The sequence below is a fragment of the Eumetopias jubatus genome, unplaced genomic scaffold, assembly GCF_037043125.1.
Source record: "Eumetopias jubatus isolate StellerSeaLion01/CBP00866 unplaced genomic scaffold, mEumJub1_p1.0 scaffold_9, whole genome shotgun sequence".
Taxonomy (NCBI): domain Eukaryota; kingdom Metazoa; phylum Chordata; class Mammalia; order Carnivora; family Otariidae; genus Eumetopias; species Eumetopias jubatus.
In genome coordinates, this window is record NW_028274815.1 from 123,029,717 (window position 1) to 123,048,723 (window position 19,007).

Sequence of the window (19,007 nt, forward strand, 5' to 3'; positions counted from 1 at the left end):
ACGATTCATACATGAATTCAAGTCACTGAACTTAAAATACATAATTGAGAGACTCAAGTTTACATGCCAAAGAGCATGGGCTGATTTTATGTCTCTACACGAGAGAATGTGTGTGGGCTTGTCTGGGCTCTGGGCCCAGTCTCCTGGTTTGAGCAATTCCATCTTTTCCTTCAATTAGTGTCCTAGTCGCCTACCCGCCTACCTGCCCCTGGTCTCCGTGCTCTGATCTATGCCAGACAATTAAATCTAAAATGCTAATTCAACTTTAAAAAAAATGCTGCTCCCTTCCATGGTTCCGCATGACCCCTAGAAGAGAATTCAAATTCCTTAGCCTGACAAATGTACCTTTGCTTCCCTACTCCAGCCCACTCCTTCTGACAATTCCAGCCCGATCTCCCTCCATGCTTTGTGCAACAAATATAGTTTGTGTACCACACTGCTTCTGGTTCTCTTCACTCAACCGGCCATGTATATCTCCATGCTGTAGCCTGGTCTAGTCCCTCTGCTCAGAACACCCTTCTTTGCTTTCATCTGATCATTCCTATTTCTCAAGCTTTGGTTTAGGCTTTATTTCTTCCAGAAAGCCAGTGGCCATCCCTCCCCAGGCTAGGATGAATGCATGCCACTCCCAAGGGTTCGCATAGCACTTGACTGTGACATTTTGCCAAGATATTGAAGTGATCAGTTTACATGCCTGTGTCTAAGAATATGCTCTAAATTCTCCCAGAAGGCAAGGGCTCTATCTCTTCTCAGTTCCTAGAGCCTAGTACAACATCTGGTCTACGGAGAGTACTCCCACATTGAGTTGAAATTCCACAAGGCTCAGTCCTTGGTTATCATCTCTGTCGATGCTCACTTGCTTCATGACTTTGAGCAGTCTTATGGCTTTAATATCATCTGCATGACAGTAAGTCCTGAAGTTTTCTCCCCAACTCAGGCTTCTTTCTCAAATTCCAGACTCATATACCCAACTACCTACTATCCATCTCCACTATCAAGTCTAATAGACATCTCAAACTCAGTTCAAATTTGAATTCCCAGTTGTTCCATTGGCCCCAAGTCTGTTCTCCCCATGGCTTCCCCATATCCATTAGTGATAACTCCATCCTTCCTGTGGCTCAGATAATAGCCCTGGAATCACTCTGGATTCCTCTCTTTCTTTCACATGCCATGCCAATGTACTAGGAAATCCTGTTGGTTCTATCTGTAATATATATTCAGAATCCAACCATTTCTCACCACCTCCATTGCCACACCTTGATTGTGTTACCTTTGTCTCTCACCTGGGTTACTGCCATGGCCTCTTAACTGGTCTCCCTGATTTTACTTATGCCTTCCTACATCTCTTCTCAACATAGTAGCTAGAAGCAGTATTGCAAAATAATGTCAGACGGTTATTTGTCTTCTCAAATTTCTGCAGTGGCTTTCCATTTCATTCAGAGTAAAAGCCAAAGGCACTACGTGGTCAAATCCCCCTTTACCTCTCCAATGTCATCCTACATTACTCTACTCATATCACTCTTGGCCTCCTTGTACTCCCCTGATCTGGAATTTTCTTCCTCTAGATTTCTTCTACCATGTGTCTGCTCAAACCTTATCCTTTAATTAATGACTACCTTTCTATGCTATTTAATATTGAAAGCCCACTTACCTTATGTCTCTGGAATATACCATTTCCCTTCCTTTCTCCACCCTTTCTTTTTCCAGGGTACTTGTGGAAGATTGTATCATCCAAAGATTGTATTTTCCAATATCTCCTGTTCTGCATTCTCTTTTAGAATCTTGCAAATGCCTCTCTATCCAACAAGAGATGGAGTCTAATTCCCCTTCCTTAGACTATAGGCAGTTACTACTTGCTTATGACCAATACAATGAGGTAATAGTGATGCTTTATGATGTCCAAGTCTAGGTCACAAGGGATGATGTACTTTCTACCTTATTAGCTAAGAGGCTTGCCTTTGAAGCTATGAGCTACCACGTAAGAAGTCCAACATCCTGAGGCTACCATGCTGTGAGGAAGCCCAGGCCACCTGAAGAGGCCATGTGTAGGTGTTCCAGCTGGCAATCCTACTGAGATCCCAGCGGACAGCCTGCAGCAATCACTAGATATGAAAGGAAAGACTCTCTCTGATGATTTCAGCCCCGGCCTTAGAGCCTTCCATGTCAAAGTTTCAGACACCAAGGAGCAGAAGCAGATCCTGTTGTGCCATGTTCAAATTTCTGACCCACAGAATCAATGAGCACAATACATTGGTTGTTTTGTGTCGCTAAGATTTGGGGTAGTTTCTAACACAGCAAATAGTATGTTTCACTGTGTAACATACTACATGAGCGGGAGGAGGGGCAAAGGGAGAGAGAGAATCTCGAGCAGACTCCCCACTGAGCACAGAGCCCCATGTGGGACTCGATCCCACAACCCCTGAGATCATGACCTGAGCTGAAATCAAGAGTCAGACACTGAACCGACTGAGCCAGCCAGCCGCCCGAGAGGTCAACTTGTCAAACCCACTTATTTGTATGAGAAAAACAAAACAAAACAAAACAAAACAAAACAAACCTGAGCAGGAGTGACAGGCAAGAAAGAGCACGTAGCATGTTGGTTTGACAGTAGGATTGGAGGCCCAGGAACCTTATGTCTACAACAGAGCACAGTCTTCAAGCAGACCTGCGACTCATATGCCCGTTATATAGATTCCAGACATCATGGGAGCTTTGATGATCAAAGCAATATCCAGCTCGAGTCTAGGAAAGGGGATGGGCACATTGTGGAAAGATTCCTATAAAGTAACTCTTCCCAATTAAGCTCCAGTTAATCAGAAAATGTGTTAACTAGAAGCTAAACATCCCAGTTAACTGATTAATATAATTTGAACAGATCGAACGCAAGGCTGGTCTAGTTAGCGATGTTTCCGTTTGAGGTCGAAATGATGGAACAACATACACAGTTTTCTCTCTCACTATAAAAGTGGACCGTTTCCATGCTAGAAAGTTTAGAAAATTCAAAAAGGCACAAAAATAAATTTTAAAAATCAACCCAAATCCTATCACACAGGAATGGATACTTTCAAAAAAGATATCATTCTGGAAAGAAAGGTACTAAAGGAGTCAAATGTACTTGTATTTTTGTTTTCAGATGTTAGACCACAGGGTCTGGAATAGTGTTTCTCAGTCTTTGACTATTTGTTCCCCATTCTGATAAGTCAGCTGTCTCCCTTAATGCTATTCAAACCTTAAAACAAATGAAATAGTAGGGCTGATGACTTATTAAACCATCATGACACTGAATGAGCCTTTACGAACAGCACACTCTCTCCTGACATTCACTTGCCAGTCAGAGCTACATAGGTGTACATAAGCATGTGTGTATAACACTTTCAGGGGCTGGGACTATTCAACAAAACTCCTAGGAAATCAGGCCCAGGGACGGGAGGCAATGAGACAATCTCCTTCAACTATTATCCCAATTTCCTCCAAAACTTGTAGACTGAGCATATGAAAAATGCTCTTTTCCTTGGACCATATTTGAAATTAAATGTACATTCTCTTGAGCTGGTCATTACTCCTATCCATTGACATAAACGTTTTTGTTCCCGTAAGTGTGTCAAACATGCCCCCTGCCACCGTGTTTTATACTCTCCTAGTGTTGGGACCAGACCGGCCCCTTATAAATCACCTTATCCAAACTCTCCACTCAACTAATAAAGAATCTCAAAACTCAGGGAGCAAAATGATAAGCTAATATCACACAGTTTATTGTATTGGAATCTGGCTGTCTGGATCCCCAGTTTAGCACAATTTCATGACCTCACACAGCTTGTGAAACTGCTTTGTAAGCTTTTTCTCAGAATATAGTCTGAGAGATAAACTTAGTCTGCATTATCAAGAATTCCAAATGTGTAGAGTCTGAGTCAATGCGTTCCCACTGCACACAGTGTATAATTGAAGCAAGCATATTTGGGGCACATGCTGCATGTGAAATAAAAACCCACAAAAAACTAGTACATATAACTCAGAGCCTGGCATACAGTAGATGCTCGAAAGATATTTTGGGAACGAAGGAGGAGAGGGAGAGAGAGAGAGGAAAAGGAGAATCAAAGAAAGAAATGCTTGTTTTCAGAGCTGGCTTCAGGAGGAGGCTTGCAAAATTCCTCTGGGGGCGTGAGGTGCCCTTTAGTTCAAGAAAACATCTTTTTTTTTTTTTTCAGGAAAACATCTTAATGAATTTTTCCTCCTATTTTATTTTACTCTTTGTAAAAGGTGAGGCCTAATGGGCAAGGTCTGAAACAAAAGAAGGGAGACAGAGAAAGCTGAGTTGTTCTGCATAATAGCGAGGGGAGTGTAGGAATTCTTTTCCAGGCTGCTGGGAAGAAGAAGAAGAAAAAAAAAAAGGAAGATTTTGAGGACACCACAAAGGACTTTTGGGAGGCAGTGGACAGACATGTGTCAGGAGACCAGAACTTCAGGAGGGCTTCTATTCAGGTACTTCCTGTACTTTGCTGCAATCCTTCTCTTATTCCCCAAACCTCAGTAACAACCACTACTCACAAAGTCCTTTGCATTAGAGATGCTCGGGGGAGGGAGGAAAGGGATGAGCAGGGGCGAGGAGAAGGTACAGAGAGAGAAGGCAGCAGACACCAGACGTGATACTGACTTGGTAGGGGTGTGGGATGGGTGTTGAGCAGCAGAAGCCAGATAACGAGGCCAGAGCAGGTCTCCCAGAAATCACTGGCTTTTTTTTTTTTTTTTTTACACAACAGGTGGGATGGGGTTTGAGCCATTCTGTCTTCCTATTGCAGGAAAGTATGAATGCAAACTGATTCAGTATGTCTGGGTGGGGACTGAGATGGTGCCTCTCTAGCATGTCCCCAAAGTGATGCTGATGCTGCTGGTCTGGGGACCATACCTTGAGTAGCTAGGATTTAGCACCCCTAAAACCTCTGCACCCCGGTTGGTCTCTTACCTCATATTCCTCCTTGAACCCGTAGCCCTGGCCTCTCTTCATCTGGGTGATGTGCTGTAGCAGGTCAGCCACCCGGATGGCGGGCTGGAACTGGTCCCGGGGATAGCTCATCTCCACGGGGTCGCAAGCCCGGTAGGGGTGAGTCTGGATTGTGAGCGTAGGCTGGGACAGCTCCCCACGGCTGCCATCTGCTTCAAAGAGAAGGAGGCAAAACACACATCACTTATGAGAGTTTTGTCCTCTGTCCTCCCTGCGTCCCCCAGGGCAGGGGGAACTAACTCAGGACTCAGGTGATCAGGAAGCCACAGGAAGAACAAAGACACACTGCTTCCCCTTGCATGGCTGTGGAGGTCAATTTAAAAATCAAAACAACAAACCAACCAAAGAACACAATAGCCCTTTGGGTTTGTTTCTATTCCAAGGGTGCGTATCAGAGCAGAGACAAAATTCCAGGTTGGCTCTCATCCTCTGTCTCAGTCCTTGACAAAGGTGGTCTTGGCTAATCCTGGCCAACCCCAGAACAAGTGAGAAGCCAGACGGCTGTTTAGGAAGGACGATGCCAGGAAATCATCTCTGGTGCCTGCCTGCAAGTGAGGAGAGCCCCAGGTCTCTGGAGATCAGAGCCACGTGTCTGCTCCTGCTCCATTTGCCTACATCCGCGAGAGGAACTGAAGCCAGTCTAGGAACCGCAACCGGGAGCAGGGACGCTCACCCTCTCAGCCGCTCTCTCCAGCTGCGGGCTCTGCAACAGCGATCGCCTTCTGCTTATGGTCTAGTTTCCCCACTGCTCAACACTCTCGATCCAGGAGTGGCGCCGAACCTACCTGTCAGGTAAGGAAGCCCAAACCTCTTCCTTTAGTCCTGCTAGCTTCTTCTCCCAGGCCTGGGTCCTATGCCCCATCTCCTTTCTCAAATCTCTCCTTGATGGAAGGTCTATGCTCTCCTTGATAATAATCCTCATACCCACTGAGCCGCACTGACCGGCCTCTGCGAGCTTGGCTACCCTGGAAACCATCCTGCTGAGGCTAGATGTGAATCCCCCTGTTCCCTTTGTACCAGAACCACCACATTCTTGCCCCACTGACTCCCCGGCAAGCATACCTTGCTGGTCTTTCAGGGCTACTTTGTCTTTCTCACAACCATCTAGGCTTGGTTTCCCACATCTCCTCCCAGAGACACGGACAATCTACGCCCTAGGCCCTCCTGGTGTGGCATGCATGAGGTGAGAACTGCCACATTTGATGCGACTCACCCCAGCGTTTTCAGGTCCCACAAGGTACCCATGCAGACCCCATTTGAGCCTATGCCATGTTCACTCCCTGGGAGGCTTTAGCATATATTCCTGACTTTCTGCAACTTGTCTTTTCAAAATTCATGTTTCCTTTAGCTTGTCTGTCGCTCATGTCACAATAATCCCCCAGACATTGATTCTGTATATAAAAGTGAAATTTTCTATGTGACAGCAAGAGCAAAACTGTTCCAAGCAAGGAAAGGATTGCCAACGGAAAGATCTAGAGTGTATAGGTTTATGTACAAGGAGGAAGGGCCTAGGTGAGATGTTGGCACAGCTTTCCTGACCGCCGAGAAGAAAAATACTGCTTACTTCTTCTGGGATCGTAGGTAACAGGTAGTACGTGTTCACTGGCATTGTTTCAATGTAGATCTTTGCAAATGTGGGGGTTGCTATTCTCCACCACACCCATGGGATCAGGAGTCAGATTTATTGAGAACTCACTCTCAACATGCCAGGGATGTGGTAGGCACTGGCAATGTGCAGCACACAGATTTCACCCTCAAGACTCGATAGTCTGGTATGGCCGACAGACCAGAAGAACCATCTGAAGCACGAGAACAGAAGCCAGAGAAGCCAAGCACATTGAGGGAAGAGCAAGGAGGCTGGAATGGAGAGAAGGTGGTGGGTGGAAATGTGAAGGGGCAAAGCTGTAAGAGATGATGAGAGGTAGGTCAAGGAGGCTGTAAATGGGTGAGAATCTCCAAGCCAGTGGGCAGCTGCTGAAGGGTTTTAAGAAGAATTCCTCTCTTTAAGGACACACTATTTTGCTGCAGGTGTCCCAGCTGTCTTGACATGAGGCCTCCTTCCAGTGAACATCACTCCTGTGATGCTATGGTGGGCTTGGGGATGGGGAAGGGGCACTTGAGTTTGCTTCTCTAGATGCTGCACTTCACGATCCCCAGGACAGCATGAGCTGGAGTCTGTGCCCGGAGCCCTGTGTCTCCCACCTAAACCACCAGCGCATATGGGGACAGATGTCTTTGGAGACCCGTGGTCTCCCAAAGGCCCTGGGGCGTGGACTGCCTATGAGGCTGGCTCCCTGGCAGAGACAGGCATCTTGGGAATGGGCCCCTGGCAAATTTTGTGAGATGCCAAATGTTTCCCAAACCAATATGGATATTTTCCCTAAACACGCTGCTAGACAGACTGTAAACTTGGTGTCAGCAAAACCAACACTGGAATGGAAAACAAATGCATTTGAAATTTAACAACTTGTATCGCTGTAACATTTGTAATAATGTCAACGCTGGTGCTAATGATGCTATGAAGACTCAGAACCAAGGGGCTTTCAAGGTTTATTAATTCAACTAGTTGGACTCCCTTTCCAATATATCTAACCTCACCTATTCCCTTATTAACCTCCGATAATGCAGAAGTGATGCCTTTTATCACACCCCATTTCACCAGACGCACTATACTTAATTTCCCATCATTAGGTTTAATGAAAACCCAATTTCACAACTCACTTCTCTCAGGAACCTACAAGTAATGCTACGTTTTTATCAGCCCCAATTAAAAAGCGTTATGATGTTCCTATTCGAGAGGGAGCCTTAAAAGTAATGTGCGATTCGGCTGCTAATTCAACAAGGGCGCTAGAATTCACATGCTGCTCATAAAATGTAACTCAAACCAGCTGGCCCAGGGAGAGAACACTGCTCATTTTTCTCCTCACTAGACCCTTAATTTTCATGCCATTTCAGCTTCTCATGTATGGGTCTTGCATGTTTATTTATCACGTAATCATATTTTGGATGTCTTCTGTACCTTTTCTATAGCCATTGCCTAAGCCTGAGAATTCCCCTGCAACTTTTGTGGCTGCCTGCAAGGGGCTTGTGGGTGACACGTATGAGATCCCCGGATCACCACTGTCCCTCTACCAGTTCCCCTCCCTTCTGGACTTGACCTTTCTATTTTTTTTAATCCCCCTGCTACCAGTCATTATTGATCTCCCCCCTAGCCATATATTTCCAATTACTTGCTAGGAATTGCCACTCCAGCTGGTTAACAAATATTTACTGAGTACCTATATTGTGCAGAGCATGGTGTTAGATACCGTGTACGTACAGGAGGGTGGAGGAAAGTGTGTTCAGTGGGAGATAAGCACGCCACAGCCCTTGCAGGAAAGAAGAGATAAGGTGTGCATAAACAAGTCTAACAAAGATGGGAAGGGACAGGTGCCCAGGAGGTGGGAGGGTGATGTGCTGCAGAGCTGGGAACCCCAGAAATGCTTCTCAAGCTTTAGGCACTCACACCCCAGCTCTGTGGTTTTTGCCATAACTATGTACAACCTACATCAGCTCTGTATGATAGAACTTCCCACAATGATGGAAATGGTCCAGATCTGTGCTGTGCAATATGATAGCCACTAACCACAAGCGGTTCCTGAGCATGTGGAATGTGGCTAATGTGACCCATGAACTGAATTTTAAGTTCTGTTTAATTTTAATTAATTTCAGTTTAAATATCCACAAGTGGTTTATGGCTACTGTATTGGGCAGCACAGATTTAGAAAAGAAAAAGGGAAATAGCACTTGAGTCACATAATAGGGCAGAGAGGTCCATGGAAATATAATGCAAGCCATATAAGTTATTTAAAAATTTTTTAAAAATTTAAATTCAACTAGCCAACATATAGTGTATCATTAGCTCCAGATGTAGTGTTCAGTAATTTATCAGTTGTATATATCACATCACCTGCCCTCCTTAATGCCCATCACCCAATTACCCCATTCCCCCCACCCATCTCCCCTCCAGTAACCCTCAGCTGACCTCAGCCACAGCAACTTCTTGCTAGACAAGTCTCCAAAGGCAAGGGAAACAAAAGCAAAAATGAATGACTGGGACTTCATCAAGATAAAAAGCTTCTTCACAGCAAAGGAAATCGTCAATAAAACTAAAAGGTAACCTACGGAATGGGAGAAGATATTTGCAAGTGACATATCAGATAAAGGGCTAGTATCCAAGACCTATAAAGAACTTCTCAAACTCAACACCCAAAAAACCAAGTGATCCAGTCAAGAAATGGACAGAAGACATGAACAGACATTTCTCCAAAGAAGACATACAAATGGCCAACAGACACAAGAAAAAATGCTCCACATCACTTGGCATCAGGGAAATACAAATAAAATTTTCTTATAGCAATATTAAGGTAAAAGGAATAAGTGAAATTAATTTCAAAAATACATTTTGTTTGATACAATACACAAAATAGTATTTTAACATAGAGTCAGTATAAAATTATTAATGATATATTTTACACTCTTTATTCATACTAGGACTTTGAAATCCAATGTCTATTTTGCATTTACTTTAGTGTAATCTTATTTCAATTCAGACTAGCCATATTTCCAATGCTCAACACCAACGGGTGACTGGTGGACGGTGCAGGTGGATATAGACTTATCCAGAGCCAAGTCAGGTTCTAAAGGGAACTGATTTAGAGCTACAGTGAACTTCAAAGGCACTGATCTAGTGGAAGGCAGCTCTAACACAGCACTGCCCAATAGGCCATTTTACGATGATGGAAACGTTCTATGTTTGTGCTGTTCAAGATGGTAGCCCCTAGCCCCCCCGTGGCTACTGAGCAACTGAAATGTGGCTCGTGTGACTCAGGAACTGAGTTTTACTTTACATTAATTTCAATTTAAGTTTAAATAGCCACATGTGGTCAGTAGCTGCTGTACTGAATAGTGCACATCTATATGATTATGTCTTAAATTTTTTCCCGCAACGTTCCACATTTTTAAATTTTATTTCATTATGAATGATAATCAAACATAAAATCATGGGTGCAATATGCCAGTTTTTGTTCCATGCTCACTAAAACGTTTACCTAACTATTTCAGAACTGGCCTGACCATGTCCCGTGAGAGGAGCATGATCTACCCCCTGAGAAATGCTGTGAGTCTGGGTCCCAGAATCAGACAGAATGGGGTTTGTATTTTTAATCAACCAGTTGTGGGCTGTGTGATCTTGGCCAAGCGACTACAATTTCTGAGCTCAGGGTTTTCATCTGTAACACAGGGAAGGTGCGTGTGAAGATTTGAGGAAAGACCGTCCACAAGTGTGTGGACGATGCCTGGCTTCTGTTAAGCAGTGAAGAAACATTAGCTGCTCTGATGTTGGCCCAGCTCTGCTGATCGGCATGAGAGAATCTCAGACCAGCGAGAGCATCTGGGGAGTCTTTTAGGGCCTCTCTCTTCTTTCCTTCATGACACACTCCATGGCCATCTAAATATTTTACTCCATTCCTGCACGACTATTCCATCAGGTTCCTCATGGGTCTTTCTGCCTTCACAGTTCTTTTTACACAACTTTGATCAAGTCATTCATCTTAGCAGAAGCCTCCACAGAGTCCAGACAGAATTTCTTCACTAGCCAACCAAATTCCTGTATTTTCTATTTCTTATTTCATCAATCACAATTCCTCTCCATCCACGTGCCCATTAAGGCAGGAGAGCATGAAGAGTGGATGGGTAAATATCTGGAGACTGCTTGCTGAGAAGGGAGAGTCTGAGCCCAGAGAGAAAGTTGAGGTGGGGATGAGGCTGGCTCACCTGCTCAGAGTGGAGACGTGATTAGCACAAACACAGTGGGTGTTGTGGCAACAACAGGTGTCAGGGTCAAAACACAGAACCTGAAGATAAAATCTGTCTTCAAATATGAAGTTCCACTTTCTAGCTATGAGATATCAGATAAGTTACTAAGATCTTTATTTGTAACTGGCATTAGAGGTGGAGATGAACATCATCATCATCATCTAAGAAGGTCGCTATAACTTGTTAAATGGGGTCCATTGGAAGAAGCCTCAAGGTGGCACCTGGTTAGCAGGCAATGCCTCATTCTACCAAATATCAATAAAGCCTCAAGAAAACAAACTTGTAATAGCATTGAAATCTAAGTCTGTGAACTGACGTAGCATCAGAATTTGGGAGGAATATCCATTAATCATGTCAGTATCACACTGCCTATGTGCATAAAGATGAAGACTTCATTCTATTAAAACTTCTTAAAAATCTCTGAAATTGTATAAAATCACCTTTCACCTGACTCAACGTAGGGGAAGTTTCCCTCTAGAGTTGAAAGAGATTGCAATTTTTTTGGTGAAGCATCAGATGAAGTAGTTGGCTTGTGTTCAGGACCCACGTTGTAAGAGAAATTTATTCTGTATTTCCAAATTCTGGACTTCAACTAGGAGAAGTGTATAGATTTGTGACCCCTGAGGCACAGGAGATCCACACCCCCATCTCATATCACTCCGGATGTGCTCTCACTCAATGGAACAGTAGATGAGCTAACCTTCTCTTCAAATATGAAACTCACAGTCAGTACCCTTTCAGCCCTGGCATCTGGCAACCACTGCTCTGCTTTCTGTTGTAATAGTTGTTTCTTTTGGAATGTAACATATATGGAAACATACAGTACATAGTGTTTTGCAACTGTTTTTTCACTTAGCAGGAAGCTTTTGAGGTTCTTCCATGTTGTTGCATGTAGCAGTAATTTGTTCCAGTTGCTACACATCCTCACCAACACTTGTTTGGTAAGGTTTTATTAATTTTAGGCATTCTAGTGGTTGTAGAGTAGGATCTCATTGTCATTTAAATTTGTATATTTTTATGTACCTATTTGACATTTATTTTCTTTCTTTGGGTGAGGTGTCTGTTCATATCTTCTGCCCATTTGTTTGTTTGTTTGTTTGTTTTTTACCTTATTATCTTATTATTCAGCTGTATTGGTTGAGTTGTATTGAGTTGTATTATTGGTTATCTTACTATTGAGTTGTAATCTGGATACAAGCCCTTTATCATAAAAATGTTTTGGAAATTCTTACTCCCAGTCTGAGGCTTGCCTTTTTATTTTCTTAATAGTGTCTTTTGAAAAGAAAAAGTTTTAATTTTAATTAGGTTGAATTTATCAATTATCTTCTTTTATGGTTTGTTATTTTTTTGTTTTGTTTTGTCCAAGAAATCTCTGCCTAACTCAAGGCCACAGATATTTTCTCCTATGTTTTCTTCTACCGTCTCTCTGTTAACTCTGACCAAATGTATAGGGTTGAACTTGTAAAACTAATAGTAAATACAATGCCACCCCACCGTGCCACACTTTGAGGACATGAAATGGACATTGTATACTTGGCAGCTGACGCGATACACTTTGTTACGTGAAGTAACACTAGCCTGAAGGATAGAAAAGAAATATTTTACCTTTTTCTAATTTCCTTTTCTGGGCTCCAAGAATCAAAGACTAAGCAACCAAATATGGGGGGCTGGGCATCTCTGAGCCCTTTCTTCCCCTCAATCACATTCACTGGTGTCTGTGACATGGCAAAGACAAAAGAAGGTGGATAAAGACCCTTATACCCCAGAAAGCAGATTCAGTATTGGGAAAAAAACTGGGAGAGGAGCAGTCATGGGGAAGGTGACTTCTGGATTCACTTGCCCCTTCTGATAAAGACATCGATCCTCTTCTTTGTGGGGAGAACATGAATTCCTTCCTCCAGAGCAGTCACATCAGATGGAGGGATGGTGTCAGACAATCTGCAAAGGGATGGGGGCTCTGAACATCCATTACTCCTCCTGCTTAAGCCACAGGAAAAGGGTTCCCACCAGCAGGGCGGTGAGGACAACAATGAGAATCTGCTTGCTCTGTATGCAGCAAACACCAGTCCTGGAGAGATCTCTCTTCTTTTTTAAAGGTCAGTAAATTGTTCTAAAGGTAGAACAATTTACCATATTAAAAATAAGGAGAATGACACTCTGAAGGCTGAGAAAAATATAATTATCAGAAGAGAAAAAGCAGCCAGTGTTGACTATCTCCCTAACCACCATCTCCTACCTTCTTCCCTTCTGGTAGAACCCTCAAATTAGTTTAGGTATCCACACATTTTCCACATGACTCAGGTGGATGACCCACCCTATTCCTAGATCTAGGGGCAAATTCTGATTTCTTTGAGCCAATCAGGTGCTCTTAACCTCTTTGCCAATTTTTCAAAAATTTTTAGTGAGATAGGAGGGGGTTTCTATTAAGGGGCTTCTAGGAAAAGTTCCCTTACTTCTAAGATTATTCCAGTTGCCCCTCTCTCCCATTGGACATTACACCATTTGTGGGTTTGAGGCTTGGAACTGCTAAAGCAATCCTGTATCCATGAGGACAGCCAAGCTGCAGGCAATGCCAACATGACAGGGCAAAGTGGGGAGCTTATCAGGACTTGGGTCCTTAATGACACTCTTGGGCATCTCCTTCAACCAACCCTGGAGCCTGCTCTAACTCTTGCCTTCCAGTTCTGTGAGTGAACACATTAATTTATTGTTTAGGCCAATTTGTTTTTTTCCCCATCACTGGTATCTCAACCTACACAGCAGAAAACAGAAATGCATTTTAGATTGCATGCATTTTATTGGAAACACAATGCAAGAAAACACAGAAGAATAAAGGAAGCAGAAGATGAATGAGAACAGATTTTTCAAAATGTGGGTCAAGAAGCAACTAGGAAAAAAACTCACTGGGTGAGAAAAGGGAAGATTGTAAGGAAACCAAAATGCAATAAGCATTATTAAAGTGGACACTGGAGTCTGAAATGAGAATAAGCAACAGGCAGAGACTTGAGGTTTAAAACGCAGGAGACTGAGAACCAGGAGACTTCCATGCCCTGCGTACCTATCTGCTCATGCGTGCTCACGTGTTCAGGCACCAAAAAGTCATTTTCAGAGAACAGAAAACAAAGAAAAGACAGATAACTGGTGTTACTAAAGAAGATAACAATAAATGACAAAGAAGCAATAATAAAGGATATTTGTAAAAATAGCTCTTTGGCAGAATAAAAACAGCAATCTTCAAATGGAAAAAGTTCTCCGTGTACAACTTAAAAACAGAACAAATCTCCTGATGCTTCTGCTTAAATACTATGTGTGAAGAAGCACTCAGATAAACGTCTAGGCGAGAAAAAAATGGTTAGCTATAAAGGAAAAGTATGCGAACTCTATTTTCTGTTGCCCAAATTTAAATGCCAGAAAGTAATGGAAGAAAGTTTTTGAGGGAAAAAGGCTGTGATCCCCCAAATTATACACTGACATAAGTTGTTTTTTCATTTGTGAAGCTCTAGAAAGACATACCCTGCTACACAGATTCAGAATTTATACCTGCTTTGATTCTTTTCCAGAGGCTTGGGGAGGTGGAGAAATAAGGGGACAAAAATAAAAAGTAAAAACCCTGTGAGATTGAAGGAAATCATGTTATAAGATAATTGATTTGTTCAAAACTAAAGCCAGATAAACATAGATAGGAGCAGAAAAATCAAAATATATGAATAAAAAAGAATGAACTACAAAAAAGAATTCTTAAAGAGAACATATATAAAGATGTCTGACAAAAAAATTCTTGGCGGAGGGCGGAGCAAGATGGCGGAGGAGTAGGAGACCTGGATTTCGTCTGGTCTCAGGAATTCAGCTGAATAGGGATCACACCATTCTGAACACCTACGAACTCAACAGGAGATGGAAGAAAAGAATAGCAACAACTCTCTGAACAGAAAAGCGACCACTTTCTGGAAGGTAGGACGTGCGGAGAAGTGAATCCGAGGCGATATTCGGGAGGATAGACAGCTGGGGAGGGGGCCTCCGTCGGCTGCTTCTGGCAAGTGCTAGAGCCGCGGAGCACAAAATCGGAACGTTTAGAAGCCGGCTCCGCTGAGGGACGTCGCTCCAGTGGCTAAGCGGGGGGTGGAAACCTCGGGGGACAGTGTGGTCTCAGGACCCTCGGGGTCACAGAAAGACCGGGGGTGCCTGAGTGCAGCAGAGCTCCCAGGGATCGGAGCGGGGAAGCCGGCTGCAGAGACGGAGCAGAGGCGCGGGCTCTGAGCTCGGGGTTGCCATAAACTGTGATCCGCGGCCCAGTCGGGCCACTGCTCCTCCAGAAGGGACCCAACAAGCAGCAGAGCTGGGGAGACTCCACTTCCTCCCCCGGAAGGAGCGGCGCGGGAGCGCACCGCAGGGATCTGCTGAGTTTGGAGACTCCACATGGGGTCGGGTGCCAGAGATAGAAACGCTCGGTCACAGGCCGGGTGAGCACGGACTGCGGCCAGAGACCGGGGACACGGGAGTGACTGACTGCTTTTCTCTGGGGGCGCACTGAGGAGCGGGGCCCCGAGTTCTCGGCTCCTCGGGCTGGAGATTGGGAGGCCACCATTTTTGCCCTGGTCCTCCAAAGCTGTACCGAGAGCTTGCAGGGAACAAAAGCTCCTGAGAGTAAACCGGAGCAGCTTGCTTAGCCCGGACCGACAAGGGCGCGGCAATTCAGCCTCCAGCAAAGACATTTGGGAACCACGGCAACAGGCCCCTCCCCCAGAAGATCAACACGAACAGCCAGCAAGCCAAGACCAAGTTTACCGATCAAGGAGAACGGGAGAACTCCAGCTCTAGGGGAATATTGCACAAAGAATTCATGGCTTTTTTACCATGATTCAGAGTTAATTTTTCAGAGTTAATTTTTCAGTTTTTCAGAGTTAATATTTTTAACTGTTTTTTTTTGCATTTTTATTTTTCCCTTTTTCAACCAACATCTTATCAAACCCTTTTTAAAAAAACATTTTTTATTTTTCATTTCTAGAGTCAAATTTTATCCTTCATAGTAGTTACCCTTATTTTTGGAATATATATGTAAGATGTTCTCTCTTTAAAACTTTGAGATACAGTTTCTTCTAACAGATAAAAATATAACCTAAATCTCTAGTGTATGGCTTTGTTCTAGTCTCCTGCCTGATCACATTCTATCCCTTTTTTTTCTTTTCTTTTTTTTTAAACCTTCTTCTTCCTTTTTTCAAACAACTTCTTATCGTATCAATTCCTTTTATAAAATCTTTTATAATTTTCATCTTTACAGTCATCTTCCATCCCTTCATTGTATCAACCCTTAATTTGTACATATATAAGTCTTTCTTCCTTCAAAATTTTAGGAGGCACTTTCTTCTAACAGAACAAAATACACCCAAAATCTAGTGTGTGACACTGATCTATGCACTAGCCTGATCATATTTGATCATATTGTTTTTTTTTGTTTTCTTTTGTTCTGTTTTTGTTTGTTTTTATGTTTTTCTTTTTCTTTTTTCTCTTTCTTTTTTCTTTCTTTCCCTTTCTTTTCCCCTGGTTAAAGGTCTTTTCTGATTTCTATAGAGTATATTTGCTGGGGACGTTGTTAACCGGTTAGCATTTTGTTCTCTCATTCATCTATTCTCCTCTGGACAAAATGACAAGACGAAAAAAATCACCTCAGCAAAAAGAACAAGAGAGAGTACCGTCAGCCAGGGACCTACTCAATACGGACATTAGTAGGATGTCAGACCCAGAGTTCAGAATCATGACTTTAAAGATACCAGCTGGGCTTGAAAAAAGCATGGAAGTTATTAGAGAAACCTTTCCGGAGAAATGAAAGAACTAAAATCTAAACAAGTCGAAATCAAAAAGGCTATTAATGAGGTGCAATCAAAAACGGGGGCACTAACTGCTAGGATGAATTAGCAGAAGAGAGAATCAGTGATATAGAAGACCAAATGATGGAAAATAAAGAGGCTGAGAAAAAGAGAGATAAACAACTACAGGATCATGAGGGCAGAATTCGAAAGATAAGCGGTAACATAAGACTAAGCAACATTAGAATAATAGGGATCCCAGAAGAAGAAGAAAGAGAGAGAGGGGCAGAAGGTATATTGGAGCAAATTATAGCAAAGAACTTCCTTAATGTGGGGAAGGAAGCAGGCATCAAAATCCAGGAGGCACAGAGAACCCCTCTCAAAATCAATAAAAATAGGTCAACACCCCGACATCTAATAGTAAAACTTACGAGTCTCAGAGACAAAGAGAAAATCCTGAAAGCAGCTCGGGAGAAGAGATATGTAACCTACAATGGTAGAAATATTAGATTGGCAACAGACCTATCCACAGAGACCGGGCGGGCCAGAAAGGACTAGCATGATATCTTCAGAGCACTAAACGAGAAAAATATGCAGCCAAGAATACTATATCCAGCTAGGCTGTCATTGAAAATAGAAGGAGAGATAAAAAGCTTCCAGGACAAACAAAAACTAAAGGAATTTGCAAACATGAAACCAGCCCTCCAAGAAATATTGAAAGGGGTCCTCTAAGCAAAGAGAGAGACTAAAAGCAGCACAGATCCGAAAGGAACAGAGACAATATACAGTAACAGTCACCTTACAGGCAATACAATGGCACTAAATTCATACCTTTCGGTAGTTACCCTGAATGTAAATGGGCTCAATGCCCCAATCAAAAGACACAGGCTATCAGATTGGATTCAAAAACAAGACCCATCAATATGCTATCTGCAAGAGACTCAATTTAGACCCAAAGACACCCCCACATTGAAAGTGAGGGGGTGGAAAACCATTTACCATGCTAATGGACACCAAAAGAAAGCTGGGGTGGCAATCCTTATATCAGACAAATTAGATTTTAAACCAAAGACTGTAATAAGAGATGAGGAATGACACTATATCCTACTTAAAGGGTCTATCCAAGAAGAAAATCTAACAATTGTAAATATCTATATCCCGAACATGGGAGCAGCCAATTATATAAGGCAATTAATAACAAAAGCGAAGAAACACATTGATAGCAATACAATAATAGTGGGGGACTTTAACACCCCCCTGACTGAAATGGACAGATCATCTAAGCAAAAGATCAACAAGGAAATAAAGACTTTAAATGACACACTGGACCAAATGGACTTCACAGACATATTCAGAACATTTCATCCCAAAGCAATGGAATACACATTCTTCTCTAGTGCCCATAGAACATTCTCCAGAATTGATCACATCCTAGGTCACAAATCAGGTCTCCACCGGTACCCAAAGATTGGGATTATTCCCTGCATATTTTCAGACCACAATGCTTTGAACCTAGAACTGAATCACAAGAGGAAAGTCAGAAAGAATTCAAATACATGGAGGCTAAAGAGCATCCTACTAAAGAATGAATGGGTCAACCAGGAAAGTAAAGAAGAATTAAAAAACTTCATGGAAACCAATGAAAATGAAAACACAACTGTTCAAAATCTTTGGGATACAGCAAAGGCAGTCCTGAGAGGAAAGTATATAGCAATAAAAGCCTTTCTCAAGAAATAAGAAAGGTCTCAAATACACAACCTAACCCTACACCTAAAGGAGCTGGAGAAAGAACAGCAAATCAAGCCTAAACCTAGCAGGAGAAGAGAAAGAATAAAGATCAGAGCAGAAATCAATGAACTAGAAACCAAAAGAACAGTAGAAGAGATCAACGAAACTAGGAGCTGGTTCTTTGAAAGAATTAACAAGATTGATAAACCCCTGGCCAGACTTATCAAAAAGAAAAGAGAAAGGACCCAAATCAACAAAATCATGAATGAAAGAGGAGAGATCACAACCAACACCAAAGAAATACAAACAATTATAAGAACATATTATGAGCACCTCTATGCCAGTAAATTAAATAACCTGGAAGAAATGGGTGCATTCCTAGAGATGTATCAACTACCAAAACTGAACCAGGAAGAAATAGAAAACCTGAACAGACCTATAACCACTAAGGAAATTGAAGCAGTCATCAAAAATCTCCCAACAAACAAAAGCCCAGGGCCAGATGGCTTCCCAGGGGAATTTTATCAGACATTTAAAGAAGAATTAATACCTATTCTCCTGAAACTGTTCGAAAAATAGAAATGAAAGGAAAACTTCCAAACTCATTTTATGAGGCCACC

At 42.7% G+C, this 19,007-nt stretch overlaps 1 protein-coding gene across 1 annotated transcript in view; it reads right to left on the bottom strand.

Moving 5' to 3' along the window:
- The window catches only part of PTPRT (protein tyrosine phosphatase receptor type T), an 856,863-nt gene that overhangs the window by 83,830 nt on the left and 754,026 nt on the right, over window positions 1–19,007 (bottom strand). The window contains exon 18 of the mRNA XM_088026646.1: window positions 4,961–5,151. Coding sequence (XP_087882772.1) covers window positions 4,961–5,151 — 191 coding nt within the window. The remainder of the gene's footprint in view (window positions 1–4,960; window positions 5,152–19,007) is intronic.